General features: G+C 35.4%; 1 protein-coding gene across 1 annotated transcript in view; it reads left to right on the forward strand.

The window, feature by feature from the left end:
• The window catches only part of ALDH1A1 (aldehyde dehydrogenase 1 family member A1), a 54421-nt gene extending 38349 nt beyond the window's left edge, over positions 1-16072 (forward strand). Inside the window, exons 10-13 of the mRNA XM_072838007.1 lie at positions 228-392; positions 8055-8212; positions 10730-10804; positions 15466-16072. Coding sequence (XP_072694108.1) covers positions 228-392; positions 8055-8212; positions 10730-10804; positions 15466-15538 — 471 coding nt within the window. The 3' untranslated portion in view covers positions 15539-16072. The remainder of the gene's footprint in view (positions 1-227; positions 393-8054; positions 8213-10729; positions 10805-15465) is intronic.
• Positions 16073-17020: the final 948 nt, after the last annotated feature.

Below are 17020 nucleotides of genomic sequence, written 5' to 3' on the forward strand. Positions count from 1 at the left end.
AAATGCTAAATACAAATTTTTATCTCTAAATATTCTTTCTAGAAAAGTCAAGAGAATAAACAGAATGAATCTGAGCCTTTGTAAGCTGTTTTGGTGGAGTATTTCATTTCATAACAATATTCTAGCATTTTGAGGCTCTCATTAACAGGCTGCACCATGTATTACGTTTGTAAACTTAATTAATTTATTCATTTATTTTCTTTTCCATATGATGCTTTTCCTATTAGATTGATAAGAAACAATATGAAAAAATCCTTGACCTCATTGAGAGTGGAAAGAAAGAAGGAGCCAAACTGGAGTGTGGTGGAGGCCCATGGGGGAATAAAGGCTTCTTCATCCAGCCCACCGTTTTCTCAAATGTGACGGACGAGATGCGCATCGCCAAAGAGGAGGTAAATACTTTCATTCTACACTGTTCCCTTACTTGCCATATTTTTTCTATGGCTGTATACAGAGTGTCCCTTTAAAATTCTCAGTTCTTGGGGACCCTGGGTGGCTCTGTTGGTGGAGTGTCCAACTCTTAGTTTTGGCTCAGGTCCTGATCTCAGAGTGGTGAGAGGGAACCCCAGAGAGCTGGCCCTCTCCCTCCCCCCAGCTCACACACACAGTGTCTCTCTTTCTCTTAAATAAATAGATAAATCTTTAAAAAATAAATTAAAATTCTCAGTTCTTTTAACATCTTTCTTGGTAAATGTTACCTTTCACCTCTGTTACCTGTAAACGTTTATTTGTAATCAAGACTAAAAATAGGAAGGAAGTTGTGAGGCCAGACAAGAATTTCCAGCCAAAGACAGGTCAGGATGCTTAATAATTTCTAGGTGCTTCTTCCACAGCTTTAAAGTAATGGAAAACAAAATCTCCTCTTCATTGGTGCTTTTTCTCTGGAAATAATATAGTTGAAGATCATTGGAAAACAATTACATGACACACACACAGGATATTTTTTTAAAAAATTAAGCTTCTTATTTTGTGATCATTGTAGATTCCAGTGTTGTTATGAGAAATAATGCAGGCAGATCCCAGGTGCTTTTTACCCAATTTCCTTCAAATGGCAACACCTCACAAAACTATAGCATAATATCGCAGCAAGAATGTTGGCATTGAAACAGGAAAAACATGGAACATTTCATCACCACATAATTCCCTCATGGTTCTTTAATAGCCAATCCATGTCCCTCCTCTACCACCCTATCCTTAACTCCAGGCTTTTCCTTAACCACTAATCTGTTTTCCATCTCCATGATTTTGTCATTTCAAGAATTTTACATGAGTGGATTCATACTCCAGCCTTTCAGGTTTGGCTTTTTTTTTTTTTTCCACTCAGCTTAATTTTCTATAGATTCATCTAGATTGTTGCATGTAAGGAGAGCTTGTTCCTTTTTATTGCAAAGCAGTACTACACAGATTGGATGCACCACTGTTAACCATTCACCTACCAAAGAACATATGGATTGTTTCCAGTTTGGGGTTACTAGGAATAATGCTGCTATAAACACTGGTGTAGGGCAGCCCGGATGGCTCAGCGGTTTAGTGCCGCCTTCAGCCCAGGGCGTGATCCTGGAGACCCGGATTGAGTCCCATGTCAGGCTTCCTGCATGGAGCCTGCTTCTCCCTCCGCCTGTGTCTCTGCCTCTCTCTGTGTGTCTCTCATGAATAAATAAATAAAATCTTGAAAAAAAAATAAACACTGGTGTACAGGTTTTTATATGAACAGAATTCTTCATTTCTCTGGGATAGATATCCAGGAGTACTATTACTGGGTCATATGGTAGATGTAATTTTTTTAAAGAATATGGCAAACTGGTTTCCAGAGTGGCTGAACACTTTCACATTCCCATTAGCAATGTATGAGTGATCCAGTTTCTCTGCTACCTTACTCACATTTGGATTATTTTAAATTTTAGCTCTTCTGATAGGCATGACTGCTCATTGTGAATTAAATTTGCATTTCTCTAATAGCTAATGATATTGTTCATCTTTTCATTGGCTTATTTGCCATCTGATATCTTCTGTAATGAAATACTTCTTTATATCTTTTGCCCGTGTTCTTATTGGATAGTTTGCCTTTCACTGTTGAGTTTTGAGATTTCTTTATGTATTTTGGATACTAGTCTTTTGTTGGTTATGTGATTAGCAAATTTTTTTTTCCAGTCCATAGCTTGTCTTCTCGTCTTGTTAACAGGGTCTTTCTCAATTTTTCATTTTGGTTGGTTGTTTTTATTAATAATAACCATTTTCCCCTTGTATGGACAGTGTTTGGTATCAAACATACGAACCCTTCATTTACTCCTAAATCTAAAAGATTTTTATTATTTTAATTTTTTTCCCAGAAATTTTATAATGGGGATGCCTGGGTGGCTCAGCGGTTAAGAGTCTGCCTTTGGCTCAGGGCATGATCCTGAAGTCCTGGAATTGAGTCCCACATCGGGCTCCCTGCATGCCTGCTTCTCCCTCTGCCTATGTCTCTGCCTCTCTCTCTCTCTCTGTGTCTCTTTCATGAATAAATAAAATCTTAAAAAAAAAAAGTTTTATAATATATTTCACACTTAAGTCTATGATCCATTTTAGGTTAATTTTTATGTAAGGGGTGAGACCTAATTCCAGGTTGTTGGGTTTTGTTTTGTTTAATTGCTTCAGCATCATTTGTTGAAAGGTGGCTTCTTCCATTTCTGTCACTTTTGCAACTTTGTCAAAATTCAGTTGTCCTTATCTGTATATAAATTTCTAGTTTTCCTTATCTGTTCCACTGATAATTTCAAGTGGAACAGATATCTGTCCCACAGATCTATGTGTCTCTTGGTTATGGTAGCTATATAATACATCTTAGAATTGGGAAGACTGAATCCCCTCTATTTATTCTTTTTCAAAATTGTTTTAGCTAACCTAGTTTTTCCTTTTCCATATAAATTTTAGAATAACCTTGTCCACATATCTTTTTAAAATCTTGCTGGACTTTTGAGAGGAATTGTGTTAAACATATCTATCAATTTGGTAAGAATTAACATCTTTATTGTATGGAATCTTTCAGTCATTGAACACGGTCTGTATATACCTTTTTTGATTTCTTTCATCAGGACTTTGTAGTTTTCAATCCAATACATGTTTTATTGAATTTATGCCTATGTATGTTTTTGAGCTATTATAAGTCTAATCTTTAACTTTGGCATGCATATGCTTATTGCTATATAAATAGATATAATTTATTTTGTATATTTTCTTGATGTCATTGAACTGGGTATTTCTAGGAGGTTTTTGGAGACTCCTTGGAAATTTGTATGTAGACAATTGTGTCATCTACAAATAGGAATAACTGTATTCTTTCCCTTCTCATCTGTATGCTTTTTATTCCTTTTTCTTGCCTTTTTCATTTGCTAGAATTCTAGCACTATGTTGAATAAGAGTAGCAAGAGTGGGCATCTTTGCTTTGTTCTCTATCATGGGGAAAAAGCATTCAGTCTTTGCACTGAATATGATAATCACTATGAGATTTTCATAAATGCCCTCAATCAGATTTTGGAAGTGCCTTTCTATTCTGAATTTTTTGAGAGGAAAAGGGGGATGTTTTTTGTCAAATGCTTTTTCTGCATCAACTAAGATTATGTGGTATTTTAAAAATCATTTTATCAATGTCATGTCTTGTATTAATTGATTTTTGAATATTGAATCATCCTTAAATCTCACTTGGTCATGGTATATAATTGGTTGTAGGCATTGCTGAATACTATTTGCTAATACTTTTTAAGAATATTTGCTGTAGCTGATACTGGTCTATAGTTTGATATTGGCTTATAGTTTTGTTTGATGGTTTTTATTAATAAGAAGGACCATATAGGGGTGCTGGGTGGTTCAGTCCATTAACCATCTGTTTTTGGCTCAGGTCATGATCTTAGGGTCCTGGGATTGACCCCCACATCAGGCTCCCTGCTCATGCTCAGTGGGGAGCTTTCTTCTCTCTCTCCCCACTGCTCGCGCTCTTTCTAGCTGTCTCTCTCCCTAATAAGTAAATAAAATCTTTAGGGAAAAAAAAAAGAACCATTTAGTGATTGTTCACTATGTGCCAGATAGAGAGCTAAGAGCCTTATAGTCAGTATAAAATATAAATATAGTCCTATGAAATATAATAAATATAAATGATTTATTTATATAATATATACAGATATATATTTCTGACATTTGTATTTATTTTTAGAAAGTTGAATGTATATTATATATAAAAATATATTTATATAAAGAAATATAAAATATTTACATAAACATGAAATATTCTCATTTAGTTCTCATTACAACCTCTTGAGAGAAGTATCATGATATTTTTTCTTTTCATTGTATCACTCCAATACTAGAAGAAAGCCTGTAGTCTTTTCTTCCCAGAGACAAATACTATCTTTCATTATTTTCACCTATTTAGACTGGCATTATTTTTCTAATAAAAATCTCAGAACATTTATAAGGTGTATAATTCCTATATTGCATTTTAACGATTGGCAACTAAATAAAATTAAATGTGGTATTCTGATCCAAGAATTTTCCTAAATAATGACATGGTAGTTGTTTTCAGTTCCTATATGTTATATTTATTTTATTACCCTTGTGAACATAACATGTCAAACTCTTTTGAACTGTTTTGTAACTTTAAGCCTTTTGTTTGTTTTTTTTTTTTTTTAAACTTTTTTTTTTTATTTTTATTTATTTATGATAGGCACACAGTGAGAGAGAGAGAGAGGCAGAGACACAGGCAGAGGGAGAAGCAGGCTCCATGCACCGGGAGCCCGACATGGGATTCGATCCCGGGTCTCCAGGATCGCGCCCTGGGCCAAAGGCAGGCGCTAGACCGCTGCGCCACCCAGGGATCCCAAGCCTTTTGTATTTTGAGTTCTTCTTTGAGTCACAGAGTCAACTGATTTATGATTCTTGTTATCATCCTAAATAGTAGATGAAAAATGTAAGGTCCAGAGTAGAAAGGGGGGTAGGTCACATGGACAGATAAAGGCAACTTGGAAGTATAGCCTAATTCTCATGACCACCATTCCCCACTCTTTCTATGTGACCTACTGTTGCTCATATTAACTTTATTATCCACCCAACCCCAACTAACCTAACACTGTAGACATGGAGCTCATAGGAACCATTCTGCTTAAAGGTGATAAGACTGTTAATATTAGAAGGAAGATTATGGATAATTTAGGTCAAAAGTCAAATTTATAGATCCAAAAGATCTATAACTGAGATCCAAAGAGCTTGGGTGACTTGTTACTGTTACAAAATTATAGATAGCATCATAAAGCTAGAAGGATCTCTTAAGCCCACCTCTCCAATCCTACTATGTCCATTGGTTTGCTCCAGGCCAATGGCCAGCCAGTGTGTCTTTAAACAGCATCAACGGGTAAACTCATTATTTCTTAGGCTTTTCCATGTTTGGACAATGCTAAGCATTAGAAATTTCTACCTCTGGCCTCATGTAAGTCCCTTCTCTTATGTTCTACTCGTTAGCCCCATACATGCAGTATGCCTTTTTCCACATAAAAGCCATCCATATGGGATCCCTGGGTGGTGCAGCGGTTTGGCGCCTGCCTTTGGCCCAGGGCGCGATCCTGGAGACCCGGGATCGAATCCCACGTCAGGCTCCCGGTGCATGGAGCCTGCTTCTCCCTCTGCCTGTGTCTCTGCCTCTCTCTCTCTCTCTCTGTGTGACTATCATAAATAAATAAAAATTTAAAAAAAAAAAAAAAGCCATCCATATATTTGAAAATAACATTTATCCCCTACATGACTCCTCACCCTCCATATGTTCTTGGCCCTGTTTTCAGCTCTTGAACTTCCTAATTTTCCTAGACAAATATATTGTTATTAAATATTTGGTGAGCACAAACTGATTAACATTAAGAAGATGTTATCCAGAGATGTGATATATAACTACATAAATAGGAAAGGCTAGCTTGCATTTGGGAATTATAAATAACCTCCTTCATGGACAGAGGGGTTTTATTTTTTAAAGATTTTATTTATTTATTTATTTATTTATTTATTTATTTATTTATTTACTTGCTTACTCATTTCGGAGACAGAGAGAGAGAGAGAGAGAGAGAGAATGAGCAGGGGGAGGGATGGGGAGAGGGAGAGCATCTCAAACAGGCTCCTCACTGAGTGTGGAGCTCAACAAGGGGCTCTATCTCATGACCCCGAGATCATGACCTGAACTGAAATCTCGAGTCAGATGCTTAACTGACTGAACCACCCAGGTGCCCTGGACAGAGGGGTTTTAATAAATACAGAGATAGATTCATTGACTTTGGGCTATGAAGGTGTTCCATAATACACTATAACAAGAAGTCACTGGCAACTCAAATATACTGAATCATAATCTTTCATCTAATGAACTTGTATTTCATGTTTATAATGTGATGGAGAATCTGAGAGGGTTATTTTCTTTACCTCCCAAAATGCCATCAAGCAAGGGGAAAGTGCAGAATCAGATTTGCAAACAGTAAATAAATAGGAAAAACAAAACAGACGCATTTGGATAATCAAACATAGTTTCTCCACACCAATGCAACCCTCAACTGATTTTTTGAATGTAAGTTTTGCACAAATCAACAAATATTTGTCTTATTAGAGCTGCTGTTCTCCCATACCATGGGAAAGGACAAAGGAAAACAAAGATTCAATAAAGGAAACATTTATTGTGTTCCAATAATATACATGGTGGAGTAGCTTGTTTACTACTGCAAAGAAGTCTTGAACCATGTGCTTTGTTCAACTAAAATTGTATAAGATATTAACACATTTGTTACAGTATCTGCTGTATATCTGGTTCCCAGTTACAATATTATAATTCGATTTACAGTCTTAGAATTTGCACTCAGCCTCTATGGAATGGTAGCCCCCTACTCTCAATACTTAGATCAGTGTTGAACACCAGAAAACTACTTATCTTTTCTGATTTTGCCTCCCCTAACTTACATTTCCCAAAAAATTCTAGTAACCCTCAGAAAGGCCCCTCTTTGGGATCCCTGGGTGGCGCAGTGGTTTAGCGCCTGCCTTTGGCCCAGGGCGCGATCCTGGAGACCCAGGATCGAATCCCACGTTGGGCTCCCGGTGCATGGAGCCTGCTTCTCCCTCTGCCTATGTCTCTGCCTCTCTCTCTCAATCTCTGTGTGTGACTATCATAAATAAATAAAAATTAAAAAAAAAGAAACACCCCTCTTTGTTTAAATTTAATGTATGTTTTATAGAAACATAATACAGGAGCTTAGTTTTTAAGAGAAAATCCAATTGTTTTTCTCTCATCTGGGGATGAGATACAGAATAAGGCTGGCTTTGGGCTGAGGTAACTAGGAGAATCTAGCAAAAATGAAAGAGCAATTAATTTAGGCTTGAATGAGCAAATTGTGATTTTGGCTTCCAATCCTGTGATTATAGTCATTGTTAATGAACCCATGCTTTGGTTAGTGGTTGAGGATTTAAGCTCACACATTAATGGATCATTTTGCTTGGTACATGGGTATTGCTTGAGATTTGGCTAAAGGGTAGAATCTGAACAAAAATTCACATTGTTTCACTTAATTTGGCTGGTTATAAAAAGATCTATATCCAGTAAAATAGGTGATACCTCAGTTGATGATACACTAAAACAAAATAGTTAGTATCAATTATTGCTTACTCATTTATCCGGTAGAAGAAGTGTTGGTTTCTTGTGTTTGCTTTTATGTAGTGACTTGATGTGGAAAACTATAATATTCCTAAATGCAAAAGAAGCTTCAAAGTTAATGACTTTATGCACAATGGTAAGTTCTTAGAAGTCTAATTCCAACAACAAGAAATGAATATTGCCTTATTTATTTGTACCTCATTTTGTTTCAAAGGGAATTTAACACATGACCATTGCCTATCTTAACCTCCCATTCCAGCAGCTACCATTTTTATTCTTACACTTTGAAATATGAAATAAAATCTTAATTTAGGATTGTTTGTAGGGGAATAAAACTACAATACCATTTAAAATATTTAGTTTTAACCTGTTACTTTGATTTATTTCATTCATTTTTATGGTATAGATATTTGGACCAGTGCAGCAAATTATGAAGTTTAAATCTTTAGATGATGTGATCAAGAGAGCAAACAATACCCACTATGGCTTAGCAGCAGGAATCTTTACCAAAGATATTGATAAAGCCATAACAGTCTCCTCCGCTCTGCAGGCTGGGACAGTGTGGTAAGTCAAATCTACATAATATCACCTTTTCAATGTTAACCACATTAACATGTTACTCTGAACTTTGCTATTTACTTAACTATTTATTTTTGAGGTATCGACATTATATTAGTTTTAGGTGTACAACACAATAATATGATATTTGTATACACTACAATGTGATCACTACAATAAGTCTAGTTCTCATCAGTCACTCTGCAGAATTAATTTTTTTTTTTCTTGTGATGAGAACTTTTGAGATTTACTATCTTGGCAACTATCAAATATGCAGTACAAAATCATGTACTGTAATTGACATGCTGTACATTATATCCCCATTACTTATTTATCTTATACCTGAAGTTTGTACCTCTTGATCCCATTCACTTGTATCTTCCACTCCCAATCCCACCCCTCTTGGCAACCACCAGTCTGTTATTTGTATCTATAGGTTTTTGTTTTGTTTGTTTTATTTTTTAGATTCCACATGCAAGTGAAATCCTACAGTATTTGTTTTTCTATGATTTATTTTAAAGGACTGTCCATGTTGTCACCAATGGCAAGGATTTCCTTCTTTTTTATGGCTAAGTAGTATTCCATTGTATGCATACACCACATCTTTATCCATTCATCCTTTGATGGACACTTAGCTTGTTTCCGTATCTTGGCTATTGCAATAAATGTTGCAATGAATATAGGGTGCATATATCTTTTTAAACTGATATTTTTATTTACTTTGGATAAATGCCCAGAAGTAGAATTGCTGGATCATATGATAATTCTATTTTTAATCTTTTGAGGAACTTCCATACTGTTTTCCATAAGGCTGCACCAATTTCCATTCTAAAAAACAACAAACAAACAAACATGCAAAACCCACACATCTATGCATCACCTTACTTACACATTGAAATAATCTGGCTAAATATTATCAGTTCCATTGTACAGAAGAGAAAACATATGCTTAGAGAGGCCAGATACCTTTCTCAGTATTGCCTAGCTACTAAGAGGACAAAGCCAGGGCTTGTAGGCCTAGAACCCCTCCTTCTTTATAAAAAGAAAGGACTGTGGAAGAATCAGTTGGCAAGTCTGATCACTTTTCTCTAACTGAATATTTATTTCTTAACTCTCATATACTTAAAATAGTTTCATTTTCAGTATAAGGTCAAAAAAGCAAACTCATTTTCTACATCTTTCAACAAAGACAAGGTTCAAGTTTTTTACTTGGAATGTTATATACCTGCTGGATTGGGGAGCACATGACATCATTCTGCCCAGTGGCGTGGAAATTCCCAGTCAAGAATTCCTCTGTTATTAAAACAGAGGCATGTTCTTACTGCTATTTATTCTAGAACATAATTCTAATTTTGGCATTGTCCCAGACATAGTTTCCACTTGGTGTTTTCAGGATAACTATTGAATCCCAGGGTTGCTGGGGTTTTACCAATCTAATTTCAGAGTAGGGATCTGATTTTGTAGTTTGAAGAACAATTAAAGCTGAGACAAGTTGTCCTTTGAAAGCACACATTTATTTAAGAACTATGCTCCAGAAGGTGAGACTTGGATAAGAAACTGTGGTCCAATGAGAACATGGAGCTCTAGGAACTTGGATAGTAAATGCTTTAACTGAGGAAATGTCTGAATATTGTCTCAAGATCAAATTCATAATCAAACTTCCATGCCTAATGCAATGTATCTAGGAGTCACATTGTTGTTCTCCTATTATAATAACATCAAGGGAGAGGAAAATTTTAAAAGAACATTGTTTCTCCTTTAAGTAATATTTTTTTCTTCTTATGTATAATGAGAATCATATAGGTAATTAAATGTTGCTGTTCACTTTGGCCACCAGGCGATTGAAAGCTAAATAAATTGTTCATGCCCTGCAAAAATGCATTCTAACTTTTCCTCCTTGTCCTGACCTTCTCTCATAATTTTTCCTTTAATTCTAGTTATTCATGTTTTTGTAATTATACATGTTCATAGAACATCCTTAAACATTTTATAAAGTATGGCAAGGGATAAACAAATTAATAGTGAAATCCAACTCCTGCCAAGGACTGTTTAAGTAATTTATTAAACCAATTAATGGAAAAAGTGAACTGAGTAATGTGATACATATTACAATTGCAGAAGATAATTGATTCTAGCCTGTTATATACAAATCCTCAAGAGAATTATAACGCTTATGAATATAGGCAGTAAAGAACACAACACAACAAATTGCAGTCTCTGGCAAACCATAGTCTTTCTCCTATGGCATGTTGGCTATACTAACTTTCATAATTCAAACTACAACTTCTCTGGGATGTGCTACTGAAATGACTACCGAGCTGTACCATTCTATGTCTTTCTAGGCAGTATACATATATATCTTCACATTCTAATTTATAGTACTGCTTTTTTTAAAAAATAACAATGAGTATATTATATATGTCATATTGAAATTAACAGGTTGTTAAGGAGCTTTGAAATTCCAAATTCAGAAGTTATTTTGTAGGTTAAGTATAATCTATAATATACTTCTTTTTTTCTCAGGGTGAATTGCTATAGTGTGGTATCTCCCCAGTGTCCTTTTGGTGGATTCAAGATGTCTGGAAATGGAAGAGAACTGTAAGAATAACTTTCTATTAAGATAAATACTTACCTTGACCAAATGATTATCACTCGGAGAAATTAATCCATAGTTGCTACTTGAATTAAAACCTGCCTCTGTTCTTTCCTGGAGATTCGTACTGTCAGATAGCTTTTAAATGCTGGATTTAGCCCATAAGTGCAACAGATTGATGGCAGAAAGGAAATATAACATATTAATCTTCTACTATTCATAAGGGACCACTTTGCATTGGTTATTGAAATATTGTCTACCTTTTTTTAGAATTTCTTGCTGTATATAAGAATGTAATCTATCTGGGAAATATTTCCAAAAAGGAGGCAGAAACTGTAAATTGGTGACTGTAACAAATGTGAAAATATGAGAACACTCTATACTTCTTAAATAAGTAAATTAGTGTCTTTATCACAAAAGCTTCTAAGTACTTCTAAGTAATGAGTGATTCTCATTTATTGAAATATTTTGATATGGAATCTAAAAATGTAAATTACCTGAATTAGTTATTTTTGCACTAAAATATAAACTGAAAGAGAAATTTGGCTAAGGAAAACATGTTTTATAATCATGACTAGCTTGAAAAAATATACATATATATATATATTCATGTACAAGCCTTCAAGTTGCTTTTGAGACCTGTGTATATAGACTCTTTAAAAATGTGCATATGCATATGTATACACAGAACATGGTGGCAATATACTTGGTTAATTTTGTTCAAACAATTTTAACCATTTTATTTCTTAAAATGTTCTTGTATTTCTCAATACCTTTAAAAAGTCCTGAGGAATAAAGATACATCATATACAAACCTTATGCACTCAAACATAGTAAAGCTGCTCGTTCTGTAAATAGCAAGTAAAAATGAGTCTCAGTTTCTAAAGGTCATGAATCCATTAAATAGCCATCTACTTTGTCATTTAAATAAATCAGCAAAATTAAAAATGAAGCAATCATCATTGGGGAGCCAGTAGAAAGGAAGAATGATAAAGTGGTCCATCCTCATTCTCAGTACACATTCGTTAGGTCTTTGCTCTGTAAAATAGGGCCGATGAGCCCCAGATATCTGATACCATATCCCACCCTTCATATAACTGCGGGGGGCAGGAGGAATGTGTAAAAAGATAAGTCATGCAAAATAACCTACACACTATGAAGTAAATAGTCATAGACTGGGAGTTTATAAGCAGAAAAGTAAATTAAAAGGCAGAGAGAGCACAATGCTGAAGGACAGGAAATGTGGGCACCACCAGAATATAAGGTTTGTGGCATTGCCCTATCTCTCACTGTTTTCATCTGTCCGAAAAGATCAGCAATTGTAGAGAAGGGTAGGAGTGGGAAAATAAAGCAGAGAGTCCATGAGCTCCTTTCTGTACTTAAGATCCTATGGTTTTAATCCTAAAGGGAATTCAATGGATAAGAACTTCCTGGCAGTTGACAGAGTAAGAGATGATCTCACAGAAAATACAGGACTTGATCTAGGGCATGAAACAGATATAGGATGTCAGTAAGCAGAGAAGGGAGCATTTTTGAACAGGATGTTGTATGTGGCATGTTGAGGGGTTCGTGAATTTGGCTGGCTCATGGGGATTTATGGGAGTGGAGAGTTATGATTTCAGAGATAAATAGGATACAGATTAAGAAGTCTTGTATTCAAGAAAATTGGCTTACATTTTGTTAGTGGAGTGGTGAAAAGCCATGGATATCTTAGAAAGTTTTTGAGGAAAGAGAGTGGTAAAAGCTGGACTCATAAAAAGAACGTGGTGTAGTAGAGGAAGCATGATTGGACACTAGCCCACCAGCACTTGAATCTCCACTCCACTTCATGCAGCTTGTTTCAAGTTGTCCAATTTTTGAGCCTCTCTCTGCTCCTATTTGAAATGGAGATGTTGACAAGTCTTTTAAGATGGCTGTTTGAGAGTGAAGTGACACACTGTGTGCCCATCCTTGAGCATTCTGTTACCAGGTGGGACTCAGCAAATGGTTCCTTCCTTTTTTTCCTGGTTCCTTTTCTTTATAATATCCATTATTAGAGAGTCCCTTTGCAGAACTAACTACTGTACAAAAAGAGGTAACAAATGTTAGGTTATTCGGAAGAACAGTTTGTTGCTGGCCCAGTTATCTAACACATTTCCCTAGGAAAATGAAGATAAACAATCAAAAGAGACAAAATGACTAAAGAAGACCAAATAGGTCAATTTTATTGAATGCAGTTTGGTCCAACAATTGAGACATAGGGAAATAAAGTAAGAGAACGGAGTGGAAAATATGAATCGAACATCAGTAATTCCTCAAAGTTCTAGAATGTGAATATAGATAATTTCCTTCTATATCTATGTAAATGCAAAGGAGAGTGATGCTGTAATTTTTTTTTTTTTTTTACTTCAAAAATTCTGGCTAAGAATGCTGTTACTGTCTACCTGAAACCAAATTCGGTGAACTTCATGGACAACTCATTTGCTACAAGATGCTTAAAGAAAATTACTGAAGCAATAACCTTACATGATTCCCAAGAGTTCAATTACAATTTATCTTCAAAAACAGAAAGGTATAATTGATCAGTTGGGAACAGAGTACTCAAAGAACCAAAAATAGTGGTAGTATGCAAACCTCGATGTGGTAGTAATACTAAGGGCCCGAAACTGGGATTGGATCTCAGATCATGGTGCTGGCACTGGAATGAGTCAAATAGTAGAAGTTCCTTCCTTTGTGTCATTGTGCTAATTTTCACTTCAGTTAACATAAGTCACTTGAGACTTTACCAGTATACCATTGCAAACTTAATTGGTTCTTGGCACCGCACAGGATATTTATTTTCTCCTGTCCCTTGCAGAACAGGGGAACATGAAAGTGTTACAAACTACTGGACTTATAGAAAAAGCTCAGATGAATATTTTTTGTTTGGTTATATTTGCCAAGTCAGTCCAGCAAACATTATCCCTGTGCCTACTTAAGTAGCGCCAGGCTCAGTTCTGGGTACAGAGTGAAAAACATATGTAACTTGTTTACTAGGACTCTGTTACTACAGGGTAGATAGACCCAGGTGAGAAGCAAAGGTAGCATGTGGAAGTTTGTTGGAAATACAGACTCTCAGGCCTCTCCCCAGACCTACTGAAACAGAATCCGCATTCTAATAAGGTCCCACGTGATTGGTACCTTGAGGATTTTAGAAGCACAGAACCAGTAACTCACAGACCATCAAGATAAAGAGAAATACAAACAAATGTTTTTGTGTTATATCATAGACACAGGAAAGTATGATCAAAATACTTGGGAACAGGACTTACTTCAGCCTGAGAATGACAATAATCACACTTCGTACTCTCCTGAGAGTTTCAAGTGTCCATGTCAACCAAAATACAATGAAAAGCCCATTGGCAAAAATCTTGAGTTAATTTATCTAACTTTGTGAGATAAAATACTTACTAAAATATTATCCTTTAATGGGTTTCAGATAACTGAGGCTGAGCCCTTTAATTACTTTGAAGAACATGTTCATTGAAGCTTTTAGAAGGTATTTTCAGAAGCTTAATTGCCCAAGAAAATAATCAGTGTAAGAGGATTAGGTTACCCAGGAGAAAAAGATGTCTTCTACATACCTGTCTACATCACCAGAAGGGAGGGGTACAAAAGGATCAAGATCATTTTGCTCTGTAAGCCTGCATGTGCCTGAGTGTTATAATTTGAAGAGTGCTCCTATGAACATGCAATTTAATCCTCTCATCGAAACAATATAGAGAATAACAAACTCAATGCTTTTAGTCATTTCTTCAAAAGAGGGTAAATAGCAGTTTCCAAAACTGGTAGGAGCTCTTGATAAACCCATAATGGGATACCAGGATCCTAAGTGACTGACTCAGGTTAATTCTTGATTGTTTGGGTTGGATTTAAGAGTTATATAAGCAAATGGCAGTGGTTGTATGAATAGAAAAATCCCCAAACTGCAAAAAGCCCAAAGGCCTGAATTTAAACTAATGAACCATCTCGTTCCTCTCTCAAAACAAAGCAAACAAACAAAAAAGAACAAAAACAAACTCTAACAATAAAGGTCAGGGTTTTCTTTTGTTTTGTTTTATTTTCCCAAAAATCAAGAGATACTATTAAAACTACAGCTAGAAAATATTTTGTTTCAAACCGTATTAGGCAGAATAGAACAAAAATGCTCCCTCATCACTTCTGGGCCAATCACACACCAGTAAAAATGCTAAGCTAAACTCTACTTGGAATTTATAGTTTTACTCCACTATTCAAGTGATTCTATAGTATGACTTTTTGTCTTGTACTATATCTGCCTTATTTATTCAAACCTAAAGTAGAAATGGTAAAATTCTTCTTAGACTGAATTATCTCCCTGTTTGAGGTAAGTTTTTTTTGTAGCAAAATAGGACAATGTCAAAATTGGACAATTAATGTGAAAATCAGCAGAATGTACATAGTCATTTAAAATGAAAACAAAAAAGGTCAAAAGGTTCCCCACAAGGGGATTTATGTGAGACCAGATATCTTATGGTTGGCTGGCTATTATTTGAAATGCTTCTGTATGCAGAAAATATTTTCCATTGTCTCTAACTAGATAGGCAAGAACAAATTTGTACTAAGTCATGGACGATGCTACATTTGTCCTGCTGTGCTAAATTCCATGGGTTTCTCCTTCTCTTTCTAGGGGAGAATATGGTCTCCAAGAATACACAGAGGTCAAGATGGTCACAATGAAAATTTCTCAGAAGAATTCATAAAAACCACAAGAATGAAGCAAAGAATCTTCAATGACTAAGCATCTCCTACAGTTGCTAATATATTGCAGTGGGTTTTGAATACAAAATTGTGCTTTTCTTGATTTTTTTAAACATAAGCGAATCACATTAGCATTAAAACTACAGATAGAAAACTTGACATGTAGCTTATTCTGAAAGAATCCTTTATCTTCTAGTATGTGTCCCCAAGTCATATCTGTAAAAAAAGGATGGATCTAATGTAAGACTTCTCCAAACTCTGTAATAGTTATGTGCTTCTTCTTGTAACTACTTTTCCAGGATAATCATGTTATAGAAGAGGACCAGTTGTCATGTAGCTTATTTCTCTAACATCCTCTTAAAGTCCTTAACATACCTTTGAACTGGGGAGATGTGCTCTGTTCCTAATAGTTGTGAAATCAGTGGAGTTTGTTGAAATGTTACTTAGACTATCATGTCTGCTTGTCAAATGTAGTAATGCCTGTAATACCTAGCTGTAATCTATATATAAAGCTTAATAAAAACAACCTTGCATGATTTTTGTTAAGTTTAAATTTTTAAAAAGATTTTATTCATTTATTTATTTGAGAGCGATAGAGAGGAAAGCATGAGTGGGGGAAGAGCAGAGGGAGAGAGACAAGCAGACTCCACACTGAGCATGGAGCCCAACTCAGGGCTTGATCCCACGACCCTGAATTCCATGACCTGAGCCGAAATCAAGAATTGAGTGCTCAACTGGCTGAGCCACCCAGGTGCTTTGAATTTTTTAAGCAGAAGTTTTGGTTATGGTGATTTACTCTCCTGGTCATTCAAAATCAGTGTTAAATTCGGCATAAAGATGTATTTAAGAAGAAAAGTCAAATCCACTCATTCTCAAGGAGGTAAAGAAACATATTTTCTTTTCCAGAGGAAGTCTTAAAATCAATAGCAAACATTTGAGGTACGTGACTTCAGTCTTTCAGGAAACATTTATTGAGTTTCTAGAAAGTTCTGGGTCCTATGTTAGATTTTATTAAAAAACAAATAGTGGATATTTCATTATCTCAAGATGCTTTGATTTAGTAGAGAACAAAGACACCATACCAAAAAAAATGTTTTTTTTTTTAATGATGGGCATGTAAAGGGAATGAGAATTCAAAGAAACCGAAGAGTGTGATAATAAGGTACCCAAGGAGTAAGGATGAGCTTTTATGAGGGAATTGCAAAGAGCCTCATAAGGGAAATTTGACTGGATTTGAACCTTAATAATGAGCAGATTTGCAATGAATAAAGAGGAAAGAGTTTCCATAACATACTCTCAGGACATGTTCCTTTGGAAAAAAAAATTGGAAAAAATCAATATCGTATTCCTCTCTGGGAGTTTCGAATTGCACAGTAGTGGATTTTAGCTTCTGAGAAGTCCTGCAACTTATATGATTTTGTTTAATACAGATTTTCTTCTAAATTTATTTAACTATAGACTTTCCCTTTCTCCTACCCTCATAT

The sequence above is a fragment of the Canis lupus genome, chromosome 1, assembly GCF_048164855.1.
Source record: "Canis lupus baileyi chromosome 1, mCanLup2.hap1, whole genome shotgun sequence".
NCBI classification, from domain to species: Eukaryota; Metazoa; Chordata; class Mammalia; order Carnivora; family Canidae; genus Canis; species Canis lupus.